The sequence below is a fragment of the Numenius arquata genome, chromosome 19, assembly GCF_964106895.1.
Source record: "Numenius arquata chromosome 19, bNumArq3.hap1.1, whole genome shotgun sequence".
Taxonomy (NCBI): Eukaryota; Metazoa; Chordata; class Aves; order Charadriiformes; family Scolopacidae; genus Numenius; species Numenius arquata.
The window spans coordinates 7,959,928-7,974,275 of record NC_133594.1 but is presented as its reverse complement, the minus strand read 5'-3'; the positions used below and the strand labels follow the sequence as shown (position 1 = coordinate 7,974,275).

Genomic DNA, 14,348 nt, shown 5'->3' with positions numbered 1-14,348 from the left:
CCCCTCAGCCGTCAGCAGCAGATACAGTGCAGGGAAGAAGCATTTCCCTTTTCTTACGCTTTCTAGCAAAAAAAAAAAAAAAAAAAAAAAAAAAAAAAAAAAAAAAAAAAAAGCACCGTTACAAACCCCCGGGGCGCTGCCCGAAACGGGGATGAAACGCTCGCCCCGAACCCGCCGCGCGCCCCCTCAGCGGTGGAGGAAGAAACAGCGCGAGGGGGGAGGCTTTAAGCGCGCGGCGCGAGAGGGGCGGGCCCGCCCCGCCCCGCCCCGCCCCGCCCCCGGGTGCCACCGCCCCGCCCCACCCCGCCTGCGCCGGCGCTGCCGCCCGCGCGGCGCCTTTAAGGGCTGGCCTACGTGGCAGCAGCAGCCGAGCGGCGGCGCGGCCCGGCCCGGCGCTCCTTCCCTCCGCCCGCCCTTCCCGCCGCCGTCTGCCAGAGCCAGGCCGGGCCCTAGGCGCGTCTAGCAGCATCTTGCCGCCGCCATGGGCCAGAACGATATCATGAGCACCGCTGAGGACTTCGCGGACCAGGTGGGCGCCCATCTGGGCGGCCTTTGCGCGCTGGGCCGCTCCCTCAGGCATTGGGGCCGGTTGTGAGGGGGCGCCGCGGCGGGCCCTGAGCTGAGGGGATGGCGGTGGGGGGGTTCGGCCACTAGGCCGCCGCCCTGAGGGGCCCAGCGCTAGGGCAGGCTGGGATGGCGGCGGCCCGTCCCTCCGGTGGGGCTGTGGGCTCTCCGGGCCGCGCTGCCCTTGAGGGGAGCCCTGGGGGCCTGGCTCCTCGCCGGAGTGGCCGGGTCTCCGGCCCTCACCTAAGCCCTGGGGCTGGTCGCACAGCCGAGCAAGCGGGTTTCTCTTGGGAACCGGGCTTCTCCCGGGGAGCGGGTAAATGGGCAGGAGGCCGAGCTACTCTCATCTTGCAAACCGTCCAGGTTGGCAATTAAGGCATAAAGGGGTGCGGGGAACCGAGATGGGGGGGTGGGGGTGGTGGTAGGGAAACAAATCTCTAAACCCTCACCAATGTCTGGAAGAGACTTGCCAGTACCCTACTGCTGTGCTTAGAATTGGGGTAAAAGGAAAGCAAACAAGCTGGTGTTGCCTTGTAACACTCTTTATGTTTATTTTAGTGGAAGTCCTTACAGATTTCTCTTAAATACAAGTTTTTGGTCTTTTACTATATGAGAGCAGGAATATTTTGAGTGTAAGTAAGTTTATCAGCTGGTGATGGTGTTAGAAAGAGCTTCACTGTCATGGTGATTCATCTAATTGAAAATAAGAGGCGGCATCTAGTCATATTTAGCAAGTTCTCTGGAAAATCTGATTCTGCCTGGTTCTACAACTCTTGACTGCTGAAGCAGTGTGAGTTGTGTGGTGCACGATAACACGTCACAGCTCTGAGGGGGCTGTGCTACCTCTGTGTCTTTAACTGGGTTTCACTGGGAAAACCTGTTCTGCGCTTCCTCCCCAACCCCAGATGGAGACTCATTTTAGAGACAGAACTTCTTATGGTGTGTGGTAGCATTCAGTTTAAGGGGTGTCTGCATCGTTTTTGTCATTCTCTATTTACCTTCCCCTCTCACTCCTTTTAGAGGAGAAAGTAAACTATCACTGCAGTGTTCACTACACTTGCCAAAATTTACAACACTTGTCCTGACCTCTTTATAACACCTCTCTATTTATTCCTGTGTGACTATTTCTAGATGTCTTTAATACCCCTTTTTCATACTACTGAAAGCTCCTTTGTCCAGCTAAAGTGTGGTTTGCTTCCTCCTGAAATGAGCTTTAAATGGCACAACTTTATTTGTGCTTAGCCACATTCTATTTAAAGATGAGTCTTCCCTTTGGCTGCAGAATTTGGGGTGTTTGCATACACTTACCCATCAGATTGCAAAACAATTTTTACAGCTTTCCAAGTAACTAACTCCTTTGATAAATCTGCCTGCAGATAATTGCCTGATTCAGTACTGTGTATGCTGCTAAAATTCAGTATCACACCAGTGTAGGAGTGGAGAGATTTACTGAACAATAACCTTTGGTATATATTGCGGAGTTAACACTTGGCATTACAGAAACTGTTAGTTCATCTTGGATTAAAAAAAAAATACTTGGAACGTTTGGACTGAAATTATGTTGAAATTTCCCTTGATGGAGGCGGAGGAAGTGAAGCTGGACAATGGCTGTTCTGGGAGCTGAATGCATTCTCATTGATAACCTTGCTTTCTCCACTCCCTGTACTAGTCCTCAAGACCTAATGAGTCTTAATTTCTGTAGCATAAAAGCCCTGTGGGAGAGTGCCACAGCTACTTCCGTGGTTTATCAGTAAGTACTGAATGTCTCTTACAAAAAGTAAGAATAATCTGTTCCTTAAATTCAAACATTAAAGCTTAATTTTGTCAAATACTGTAACTTCCTTCTGAATTAGCAAAGTATGCCTTAGATGCTAAGACACTCAGTAGTAACAAGTGGCTCTTAATCCAGAGAACTAGTGCACTGAAGACATGGCCTTAGAAAGGCAGCTAAGCTTGTCTGACAGCGAACTGTCAGTGAAAGGGGTTGTCCTACTTCTCCCAGGGCTTCGTTCCACTAGCGCTTTTCTGTCACAGAACTGGAGACCTGAACTGGCAGGGAGAAAAAAAAATTGAGCCGTTAGTTTAGCTTGCCTGTAGCATGAGTTTGTAGCCTGCAGGTGCATAGTGTGGCTGGCAAGATGTTCCCCTTGCTGTGCTGTTGGCAGTTTTCAGGGACTGCAGTGGAGGAGGCAGCTACTTGGTGGGTGTTGGGGGGTGGTCCTGTTGATGTCGGAGAAGGCAACTTTCTAAATATTGGGGAGGGTGGGAAATATTAGAGGTTCTCAAAATCTAGGTGATGCGCAGTGCAAGGAAATCAGGATATTGGTTCAAAATGATGCCCAGCTACAGGTTTTATGAGTTGGTTTGCTTTTAAGCCCCGTAACACCAGCCCAATGTTATTAATTAAATAATTTACATACTCAAAGTTAAGCCCTTTTCTAGTTATTCTTGTTAAAATATATGCTGAGCCTTTCATTGCAGTCACCATGTACTGCTGACATCATACTCAAAATAGCTGTATCTGGGGCCTGTACTGATTGTTTAGGGTTATAGAACTGGTTGTCTCTCCCCTGTAATCTCCATAAGAGGGAGCAGATCTCAAGTTCCAGTGTCTCTAATAATCTTTAGGAATGTGGGTGCCTGGTATTTCTGCCATTCTGAAAAAAATTATGGACAAAAATGCAAGGAGACTATTGAGTCATTGTACTGCAGTGAAAGGGCTGTAAGGGAGATCCAGACTCTGGGGGTTTTATTTAATTTTTCAACATAAACGCTGATGCCCGTTGTTCAGCTAATTTTAACATCTCTGTATCCTATTTTGCAGAAGACATAAGGGAGAAGAAAACATTTCATTGTTAGTCTGAACTTTTTTGTGGTTTATATTAAAAAACCCAAATTTGGAAACTCTTGATAAAATAGTCATGTCAGTGCACTGATCCTTTATTGTTATAAGCCAGATAGCTTATTCTGGTTAGGCTGGGAAAGAATCTTCCCATGAAGAGAGATAGCAAAATGCAATACATAACTAATAAATCTCATTTTAAAGATTTGATTAATAAATAGCCTTTTAGAAGAGGGACTTGGTATAAAGCACACTTTAGGAGTTAAGAACATTGCCATGAGAAATTTTCCTGCAATTAAAAACCTGATTAAGACCACTGGCAATGTTCTAGTGGGTCAGAGCTCTCTTCTTGCCTTTTGAAATAAGCAGGAAAGCTTCTGTTCCCAGTTTTCTCAAATAACTTGTAGACATTAATTAGTCCAATGTGATGGGTGCTACTGTCCTTGTAATTTATTTTTTTTAGGTGATATATATCCACTTAAGGAGATATATTATTAATCAAGATCACAGGCTGCTGGAGATCTCTATACTCCCAGAACAAAGCAATCTGTTAAACGAATACAAGCTAGATACTTGGAATACATCTTTATTCAAAGGTCTAGACTAATAAAGCTGTGCAGCCCACGGGGGCTTTCTGCGTAGATTAGCAGACTGATGTTCATCACAATGATCATAATTTCTCTGATCCAGGAGCATGTGTACACATACAGAAAAGACTTCTGTGTTTGGACAGAATATCCCTAGGTGACAGCAAAAATTCCCAATTCCTGGCTGTGTTCTGGTCTTAAAATGCATGTAATTATGCTAGGGTATGTACACGTTAAAAAAAAAAAAAAAAAGACTGGATTTTTAACAAATTTGAGACTGTTGGAGGTGGGATATAGTTTAGAAAGTGTGATAAGAGTCAAAACAATCATTTTATTGCCTCACTTTGAGGAGGCCTCTATGGATTTGACTATTTCAAGCTTCCTTTTGAAAAATAGGTCTTGAGCAGAGATTTGATTTTTAGGGATCCCTGGATCCTTTTGTGCCTCTTTGCTCGTTAAACCAAGAGAAGCATTTAAATCTATCTCTGCCTTTCTAATCCTGTTAGAAGGGGAAGTGCCAACACAAAGCCCCTCTGGTGTTTGTTAGTGACTTGGCTCCAACACAGAACCAGCTGTTCTTCTTTAAAATAGTTTCACTATAGCATTTTGTTGTCTTTTCTCAAGATGTTTTGCCTCTTGCAAGGAGGCGGTATGCGCTAAGAACAGTTGATGCAAAGCCCGTAGCAGAATAAACCATTCAATTACTTCATGCCGTGGGTTTAGCACTGCTACTTCCATCAATCTCAGCAGCTTTGTTTTGGCTTGCATGCATTGTGCTTAGTGGAGTGTGTGTTTCAAGTCCCTTGCCTTAGCTGGGTATGTTTCTTAACAGCTACCAAGTTTCCCGTATGTGCTGCATTTATCTGTGTGAATCATAAAGGAAGTGGTCTCAGGGAGCAGTGTTGGAGCCACGTGTTGCTAGTGATGTGTGGGGACAAACCCAGGGTTTCTGGTACTATTAGTTCAGTCTCACTTCTAGAGGTCCTCTGTTTCTTACCAGTTACTCTGTCCTTAGTTAAATTACTTTGGTGATTTATACCTGAATCCTCTAATCATAAAATCACTTGATGTCTGTTATGCTCTTTTGTTATCGCATAAACCTTCCCTTTTCTCTCTGGATCTCCATGGCTAGTTGTTCTTTTAGCTTGGATTTTTGTTCATACAGTCTGCTTCTGAAGCTTATTTCCTTTAAGCTTGCTGGGTACAGGGGTTTCAGCTTGTGTGTAGCTCAGTGAATGCAGCCACATGAGATACGGATGTCCGAAGATGATGTGTGTTGTGATAAGGTTGCTTAGTGCTGCAGCTGCCTCAGGCTTCAGTCTTTCTGACTTGTCTTAAGCTGATTGGATGTGCGCACTCATGTTTAATAGCTAGCATTGCGTTCCCTCTATACACCATGAGAACAGGTAAAATGTTAAATGCCTTTTCTGCCTGGACTGTTGGCAGTTGTGTGGTTTTCGGGGAAGGGGAAGATGAGATCAGCTCACGTCACCCACTTCAGAAGCAGCAAAGATGAGGCTTGGAGGCAGATCCCGTCATTGAATGTTTGCTTCTCCTTTCAGCTTTTTCCACAGCAGTGTCTTTTTCCTTTTCCTGCAGATGCCCAACACTTGTCCTCTTTCATTTCCTTCTAGACCAGAGTTGTCTGTCCCATTTCTTGACAAGGCAGACTTAATTTACAAACAACTTCTGATTTTGTACTATTTCCAAATTAACTTTATCCTTGGTATAAGTTTGCCCAAATGTACAATGAAACCCAGGAGAGAAGAAAGCTGTAAACCAACATGTGTGTCTCATTCAGTGACAAAGATCACAAATTTTCTTCTGACTCATTCATCCAACTGTTGACATGGCTTAAAAAAAGTCTGAAGTGGCAGCCCCGAGTCAGAGTACAGCTGCACTTAAAATGTACTTGATTGACTTGGATCTTGACCCTTAGACTCTGGATACATGCAGTACAACTAGTGTAGTGTGTTCCAGTATTAACTGTTTAACTATTTAGCATGCTTGCTGGATTTTTTTTTCTTGTGATAATCTTCTGTTTCACAGGAGGCAAGGCTTGTCATTTGCATAGGATTTGGAACAGCCTTTAGTATTTACTGATTACTGTGGCAAGAATAAGTGTTCATGGAAGGCTTTAGTCTCCTTTCTTTGCACTCCCATATGTACTGAAACATAAAATGCTGCCAGAACTTTAAAAAAAAAAAAAATCTACCCAGAAAGAAGCCAGTTGGCTGTATTATTTAACCTGAAGTCAGTGTTAATACTGAATTATGAAACAAAAGGGTTGTGTGGCTCTTCTGTCCTTTTTTTTTTTGTGTGTGTGTGTATTATAATTCAGTGCTGTCTGGAAGACACCTACACACATATAGGTTCCCCCCACCCCTTTTCATGCTTGAAGTATTGTAATATTGCATAAACTGCATGAATCAATGTGCCTTACAACACATCGAACTTTGTGTGGGATCATGGGGTTTTGTGAAACGGCTCCTCCTCCTACTTCTAACGCAGGGATCTCTGCGGAGTCCGGCAGTTCTGCATGAGGGCTTGTGACAAGTGTCAACCTGCCCGAACTCTGCCTGTCAGCTGGAGGTAGAAACCTGCTGGATAATCTCTTAGTTAGCTTTGTTTCTTACTAGATTGCGCTTACTCAAACAGTAGCATATGCCGACTCCAAGCGTGTCTTCCCAGTCATCTGCCAAAGCTGAACCTGTGCACAAATTGGCCCAGCCAGATGCCAGCCTGCGTTCAGAGTGACAATGCAGAGCCTGGTGGAAGTCTCCATTAAGTAATAACCAGTGCTGTTTAGGAAACTGGGTAACAGTTAAGCACTTCTCATAATGTAGAGGCAGTAAGTTTTCCTGTGCACTTCACAGTCCTATAGAGCGTGCTGGTCTAGACCTTGTTTGGCAATTCTGTATGTGTTCCTTTATAATTACTGTAATCGTAGAGCAAACAAACCGATGAGCTTGCAGGAGGGAGGGGTATGTGGGACCAGATACATCTTGCATTCCTGAGAACTAAGGCTCAGCATCTGTTGCATGATGGAATAATTTCCTTTTAACTACTATACTGAATTGTGTATATAAGTGCCTATTTTCTTTCTGCAGAAGATGCTATTTTTAATGGCAGTAGAGACTGTGTATACTTGCGTAGAGGGTGCAATTTCATGCAATGTCTACAGTGATCTAATAGCTGCTGCTGCTACACAAGTACATGTGCTTTGCACCATTGCTGTTCTAAGCTGTTAGAGGGAAGTAGCTTGGCAGAAAGCTTATTAATGTTTTGGTTTTTTTTTTTTTTTTTTAATTTGTACAGAATTAGTCTTCTGTTGGCCTGACTCCCTGGATCAGTTTGTTACGGGGTGTTGAGTGCCTGAGCTTGTGGGTGGGAGTAGAATTGCCCTTTCAGCTCCTGGCTATCTGATAGTTGAGCTGTAACATGAAACCCTGAGATAGACAAACTAAAGCCAAGGTCAGCTTTCAGCTAGAAAGATCTCCATCAAAACATGTTCCTGTTACACAGAAAGGTGCTGCTGGATTCTGCTTTTCTCCAAGTCTTTGTCCAAAATTCTCTTTGGGTGGAGCATGCCAACAGGTTTCCCCCACTGCTCCCAAGTGTTCTCAAACTGGGGAAGTCCCAAGTATATGTTCTCTCTAGATGTTGATGACCCTGTGTGTGAGAACTACTGATCCTCAGAGTGCATGGATCTGTTATGCCTCGAGTATCTGCTTGCCTCCCTTTCCTGCTAACGATGGTGTCTGCCTGTGCAGTTCCTGCGGGTGACGAAGCAGTACCTCCCGCACGTGGCCCGCCTGTGCCTGATCAGCACCTTCCTGGAGGATGGCATCCGCATGTGGTTCCAGTGGAGTGAACAGAGGGATTACATTGATGGCACGTGGAACTGTGGCTATTTCCTGGCCTCCATCTTTGTGTTCATAAATCTCTTCGGACAGCTGAGTAAGTGGCTCTAAGGCTGTTAAGGTGGATGCCAGAGCACTCCAGTGTGTCTGCCACCCTGGCTCATGTGGGCACTGTGAATCATGTAAGCACAGGACGCCTCACTGGTTTGTTAATAGCCATTGACAGCTTAGAACCGATAGTACTACATGGGTTGAATGAAAAGAACTCTTAATTGACCTGCTTCAGCCTTTCCTGGAAGTAGTCTTGGAGAATTTCTTGTGACACACTACCTCTGAGTCAGAGATGCCAAGAGTCCATTAGGACAATCTGTTTTCAATTCTGTACGTGCATCTATAAACACATGTTGCGCCCCCTGAATTCTCTTAAATGAAATGCTCATATTTTCTTAAACAGGGCAGCGTTAAGACTTTCTCAGCCTGCTAGTTTTATGGGTATTAATCTCAATGGCAAAGTCTTATCCTGCAGCTGGTACACTTAAGCCTGAGAGAGGTGTTTGTGTCAGACTTTCAAAGCCCAGGAATCAAAATAATCCCAGAAGCAGAGCTTCTCTGTATGCTAGGTGGACTTAGGGTATCAGAAATGGAAAGAAGTAAAATAGTTTTTGGTTTATTATACGTCCCTGATCTACTGTTCTTGATTGCTCTGCTAACTTTGTCTTGTGTTTAGGGTTTTATACCCTCATATTTTTGAATTTAATGTAGTTAATAGTCCTCATGTCAAAGTGGCAAAGGCTGCCAGTGCTTTGTGACAGAAGACTTGAGGAAGGATGGATACAAAGCAAAAGCTTTGAAGGAAAAGGAGTGCAGCATGTTTGCCCTAACAGTTACTGTACTTAAAAATAAAAAAGAATCTATGATGAGTTTCTTTTCAACTTCTTTTAATGCTTTAATAGCTGCTGTACAATGCTGTGTGTTGGGGACTGCATTCAGCACGTGCTTACCCTTTGTAAAATAAAAGATACTTCTGGAATTACAAAAATATCTTAAAATGCACTAAAACTTTTTGTTCTCAAACTGATTTGTGCCAATGTGCCATTAAAATTTCCTGCCTGATGTTCTCTGTGGCACAGTTGAATAAAATGGGAAGTTAGCATTCCTGCAGCATCTCTTCCTGCGCAAGCCACAAGTGTAACTGTGTTCAATTTCCCCAACTCAGGCGGCTGTATCCTGGTGCTGAGTAGGAACTTTGTGCAATATGCCTGCTTTGGACTGTTTGGAATTATAGCATTACAGGTAGGAGGCTTAAGTCTTCAGCCCTTCTAAACCATATCTTTCAGATCTTCTCTCTTAGCCTTCATACTACCAATATATAAATACAACTTGCAACCCGGGATTTTTTCTCCACCCTGGCCTAGTGCCCCAGTCCTCAATGGCATTGAACTGCTTCTGTTCTTCTGATATGCCCAATAGATGCTTGGCTGTAATTGCAATTAGTTAGCTGGAGATGTTGATTTAATACTTGACCTTGACCAATTTAGCAGTAATAACTCGCAATTTACCTGTGTGTCAGTAATGTGCCAAATGTGGAACTTGTAGTTGGTTTGGCTGTCAGCACACAGCTTTTGTAAAGGACCGTCCCCGCCACAGAGGATCCTAGCTAGTGGCATCCTTCCTGTTGAAAACCGATGAATTTTTGTGGGGGCTAAAGAACAAGTCAAATTCTGGCTTCTATTTCCTTTTTAACACTGACTCATCAGACCACAGTGATGTAACCTACCTTGTTTCCTTCAGTATAACGCACTTCTAATTGACTTCTGCTATGGATAGTACGGGTTTGAGATTAGAACATAAATTCAGAAGTTCAGTGTAACTTATATGGTGTTTTAACCTGTTTTCTTCTTTGCCTAGACTATTGCATACAGCATTCTATGGGACCTGAAGTTCTTGATGAGGTATGTCTGTTTCTTAAAGTTTTTATCAAAACAGAATAAAAACTATTGCCTGTCACTGCCATTCTCTGACAGAGGAAATGATCTTTTGTATATAGTATTTACTAGGAAAATGTTATAAATTATGCACTTAGATTTAAACAAGAAATTAAAGCACTTAAAAATACTATCCATACAGTCTGTGTGAAACACAGACAGCAGGCTCAGTGCTGTGGAAAGGAAAGACTGATCCCAGCCTACTAGGACCTAAGTGCTTCTGCTACTGACCCCCTTGCTGAGAGCTCACAAGCCCCTGTCTAGGCTGGATCAATGACCCACTTAAATAGTGACTGTGCTTATGTGTGGCTGAAGCCATTTTCCAAGAAAACTAAAGCATGTAGATATTAGAGTGATTTCTGGGATTTTAAATCTCTAACACCTTCCCTAAGAAGGGGAGGGTTTTTTTAAACATGAGCTTTCTTGTCAAATTCTCAGTGATGGCTGGCTGTTACCTCTTCAACCCTCTCCTCTGAGGGGTGGGCAGGGGCAGCACAGGAACTACACTCTGGGCTTACTACAGCCCTGTAATTGTGTAACTTTTTAGCAGTACTGCTGTTCTGTTTTCTCAAATTAACCTCTGAACTACTTTGGCATCTGTGGCTAAACCTGAGGTACAGAATAACTTCAACACAACTAAATTCATGCTGTAGCAGATGCTAAGCTACTGTGCCTGAGCTGTGGCTGCTGGATTTCTCTGGTGGGCTGTACGTGTCTACAAGGCTTGTGTAAATCATTGTTGTGTACAGTGCTGCTGTTTGAGCTGTGAAATCTAACGCAGACACGCATTGCAGGGTGCAGAGTAGGTCACTCCTCACTAGAATGCAGATTCTTACCAAGTTGAAATTGTGAGATAAGACTTTAAATCTATATATCAGTGCAAACTAATAAACTGGGGTTTCCCCCCCCATTTCTGTCTTTCTGTAGGAACCTTGCCCTTGGGGGAGGCTTACTGCTGCTTTTGGCTGAGTCGCGCTCAGAGGGGAAGAGCATGTTTGCTGGTGTCCCCACCATGCGGGAAAGCTCTCCTAAGCAGTACATGCAGCTAGGGGGCCGTGTGCTGCTGGTCCTCATGTTCATGACACTGCTACATTTTGACATGAACTTCTTTTCTGTAAGTATCTGAGTATAAAAGTATTAGTTAAGGAACTAGAATATAGTACCAGCTCCCAGGTTGGCTGCTGGACCTACTCGATGCTTATCATTAAAGTCTATTTTTTAGTAGAATTAATATTTAGGAAAAGCTATTAAATCATCTGTGCCATGACAACTTGTTCTGCTGAACTTACCCGTGTTCTGTTCCGATGTTTGTGCATCTACTTAAGACCCGTATGTGAACTTGTGGGGTTTTTATCTTGCAGATTCTGCAGAACATTGTGGGCACAGCCCTGATTATCTTGGTGGCAATTGGCTTCAAGACTAAGCTGGCTGCCTTGACTCTAGTCATCTGGCTGTTTGGCATCAACATCTACTTCAATGCCTTCTGGACCGTCCCAGCCTACAAGCCTATGCACGACTTCCTCAAATACGATTTCTTCCAGACCATGTCTGTAATTGGAGGGCTCCTCCTCGTGGTTGCACTGGGCCCTGGCGGAGTCTCCATGGATGAGAAGAAAAAAGAGTGGTAACAGGAATAACAACACTGCTTGGGACATAATGTATTAAGTCCAGAACTGATTCTCTATGGATTCAACAAAAACTGCCAGCATTTTACACGTACATGCCCCCTTCCTGTTAAAGGCACAGATGTTTTGAATTTGTTTTACAGTGGCACCAGTAATATAATAGATAAAATCCTGTTTCTTCAAGGAATGTTGCCTAGGCTTATTCTAACTTCCTAGATTTGGAACTAACCCAAGGAACCTGCATTTTGCTGATGCCTCAGTGAGTTGCAGTAGAACAGTCGCTGTCTTTAATGTCAGCAATGTTTTAAAATTTGAAGTACTGTGAGCAGATACAGCTGTATCATTCAGTATGCTGTTGGGTTCTAGCTATAACTAAAAAAGTGGATCCCCTTTCTCACCCTCATTGCAACTGTCTTGTGCATAAGGAGTTCCATTGCTGGTTATAGCACTGCTTATCAAGGTGAAAAGCAGCATTAGAAACAAAAAAATATCACTTGTTATTTTGCTGCTCAGAGGCCTGTAATTCCATTTTGCTTAACAAGAGGGGAGGTCTTTCCTGCCCCCCAAATAAAAGGCAAAAAGAAAACCCTGAAAGTAATTGAACCCCCCTCTAGGTAAGAAAAGGGAGAGGGTTTCCTAACATGTCCCCATTCCCCTCTTGAGTGGGAACAAGGGAGAAATCTGTATTGCTCATTGGGAATACTGTATAGCTAATTGGATTTCAAGAAGGAAGGCGGGGAGATACTCCTGAAGAGACAGAATGTTAGATTCTGTTAAAATTCTGTGCCAAAAGAACTCTTTATTCAGCATTCTTTCCCCAATGTTGCCCCTCCTGAATTCCCAAGAAGGGAGCCAAGTTGTCCTGCAGGTTCCATAATAAAAGCTCCTTTCTGCTATTAACCAGCTTCCATCCGTATATACCCCAAATTCATATCTGAATTGCAGGTTATTGGTGAAAGTGTCTTCAGAATTGCAGAAATTCCCCTTTTTCCCGGCACTCAGATGCAAGATGAGAGCAGTCGATCTTCTAATCTGTAGTCTTTGCTTCTTAGATTCACTTCTGTCGGTCTCTCAGCTGTAGAAGTCCCTGTTGACTGAATAGCGGGAGAGCTGGGGCGCTGCGCTCCTGAGTACAGCCCCTTCTCTCTGCTCTCTCGGGCTGCACCCGAGGTGTGTAGGGAGGAAAGGTGGAATGTACAAGTCGGCTCCGTGCTGCCCCAGTTCTCAGCTCTGTAGGCAAAGGGCTATAGCTGAAGAATGCAAGTGCAAAGCCTGGGCAGTGAATAAGCAGCCAGGGATGTAACTTGCGTGTTCAGAGGGAGGAACTCCTCAGTGTGACGGTGAGGAGAGAGGAAGGCCCTGTTCTCACCTCTCAGTGCCACGACCTCTGTGCCATGAACATGCTTAGTGCTGCTCAGAGGAGGCAGTTTGTCCTCTGCTAGTCAACTAGGTGAACCTGTTCCACTAGATAATGAAAGGATTCTAGAAAGCACGAGCGCTACCAACTTGCTACCATTACCTTGATTCCTTGCACTGTTGTCTCCCTTGAGAAAGCTGCTCAGCTGTTTGTTCAAGGAGTTTTTCAGCTGAACACCTCCAGCAGGAGCTATTTACCAGGGTCTCCTGGTAAGGACACTAACCTGGACAGTTCAGCTTAACGGTTGCATTTTAAGAGATAAAACTAGGCTGAAAGAACTGATGACAAATAGAAGAGCACTGATGAATGTTAAACCAGATTTCATAACCTTAGGGGGAAAATAGCCTATGTAATAGCAAGATGTGCTGCTGCTGAAGGAAACAAATTCGTACGTGGGGGTAGAGGGGAGGGGAAGCCAGCATTTCAGTTCAGGTCACATAGATAGAAGGCTCTCTGTTTAAAAAGGTTTTGCAAGAGAAGTTTTCACTTCAAGCGTTCACTGTGCCTGTCTGTTCACAGCAAAACAATCTGGTCCTTTCTGTTACGGATACACAGCACAGGATGCTTTTTTCTCAGTTTCACTGCAGGTCCTAGAACGGTTTTAGGCTACATCAAGGCAGCTGTTCTGGGATATCTTAACTGCTGTTGATGTTCATAGTATTTATAAATGGAATGACATAACTCCTGTAAGTAGCCTTTAAGTTGATTTTTCTTAACTCCTATGTGTCCTGTCTAACTGTGGAGCTGGATGATGGACTAGTCTGAAATAGCGACTGGTTTCCTCTGTGAAAATCAAGTCCCCTTTCCAACAAAAGACCCCAGAAAAGGAACCAATATGGTCCCTTGCAGCAGAAATATTTTGGTACTAAAGGGGCCCAGTTAGGCAGAGGGCATTATAAGGTATTTCTAGGCAGCGCAATATGCAGACTTACTAACTGTGAGTCCTGATGCAGAAGATACTGGTTTCCTACAAACACTGCTGTATTCATGCATCTCCAAAAAAATACAGTGACCTCTCCCTGTGGCTGAGAAGCTCCCACAAGCAGGATGTCAGCTATCAATTGGCTCTGCAAAGTGTTCTGGAATTCATTCTGAATATATTTTTGCTTTCTATGTGGAAAAAAAGAAATAAGTATAAATTCTCATTTTATGCTGTATTTTGTACCTTAGTTGTGTTTGAAAATGTTTTGATTTTTGGAAACAATCAAAATAAAACAATGGCATCTTTGTATCCACTTGGCGTGTGTGACTGGTGACACTCCAGATGGGCTACCTGGAAATGCTGGTTGGTCTCTCATGTGCTTTCTCTCCCATCTACTGAAAATCCTCTTTCCACAGAGATCTGAGCCCTGGGCCGCCTGTATTTCCCTGCAGCCATCTTCCTTCCTATAGTGGTGGGGGGTAGCTCAAGGCTGTTAGAACACAACTTAATTCTACCCCCCTATTCCCCTCCTCAGCTGTAACT

General features: G+C 44.0%; 1 protein-coding gene across 1 annotated transcript; it reads left to right on the top strand.

Moving 5' to 3' along the window:
• Positions 1 to 347: 347 nt before the first annotated feature.
• On the top strand, positions 348 to 14,117 carry SURF4 (surfeit 4). Its single transcript, XM_074161183.1, has 6 exons — positions 348 to 529; positions 7,767 to 7,953; positions 9,073 to 9,149; positions 9,765 to 9,808; positions 10,769 to 10,955; positions 11,203 to 14,117. Exons 1-6 carry the CDS (start codon positions 482 to 484, stop codon positions 11,467 to 11,469), a joined length of 810 nt encoding a protein of 269 aa, XP_074017284.1. The 5' UTR covers positions 348 to 481; the 3' UTR covers positions 11,470 to 14,117.
• The last annotated feature ends 231 nt before the right edge of the window (positions 14,118 to 14,348 follow it).

What these genes read in the sequence shown, in the direction of transcription:
- SURF4 (XM_074161183.1), top strand. Translation starts at nt 482, where the DNA reads ATGGGCCAGAACGATATCATGAGCACCGCTGAGGACTTCGCGGACCAG. An exon ending in TTGGAATTATAGCATTACAG is followed by an intron (nt 9,150 to 9,764) that starts GTAGGAGGCTTA and finishes TTCTTTGCCTAG; the next exon opens with ACTATTGCATACAGCATTCT. An exon ending in GACCTGAAGTTCTTGATGAG is followed by an intron (nt 9,809 to 10,768) that starts GTATGTCTGTTT and finishes GTCTTTCTGTAG; the next exon opens with GAACCTTGCCCTTGGGGGAG.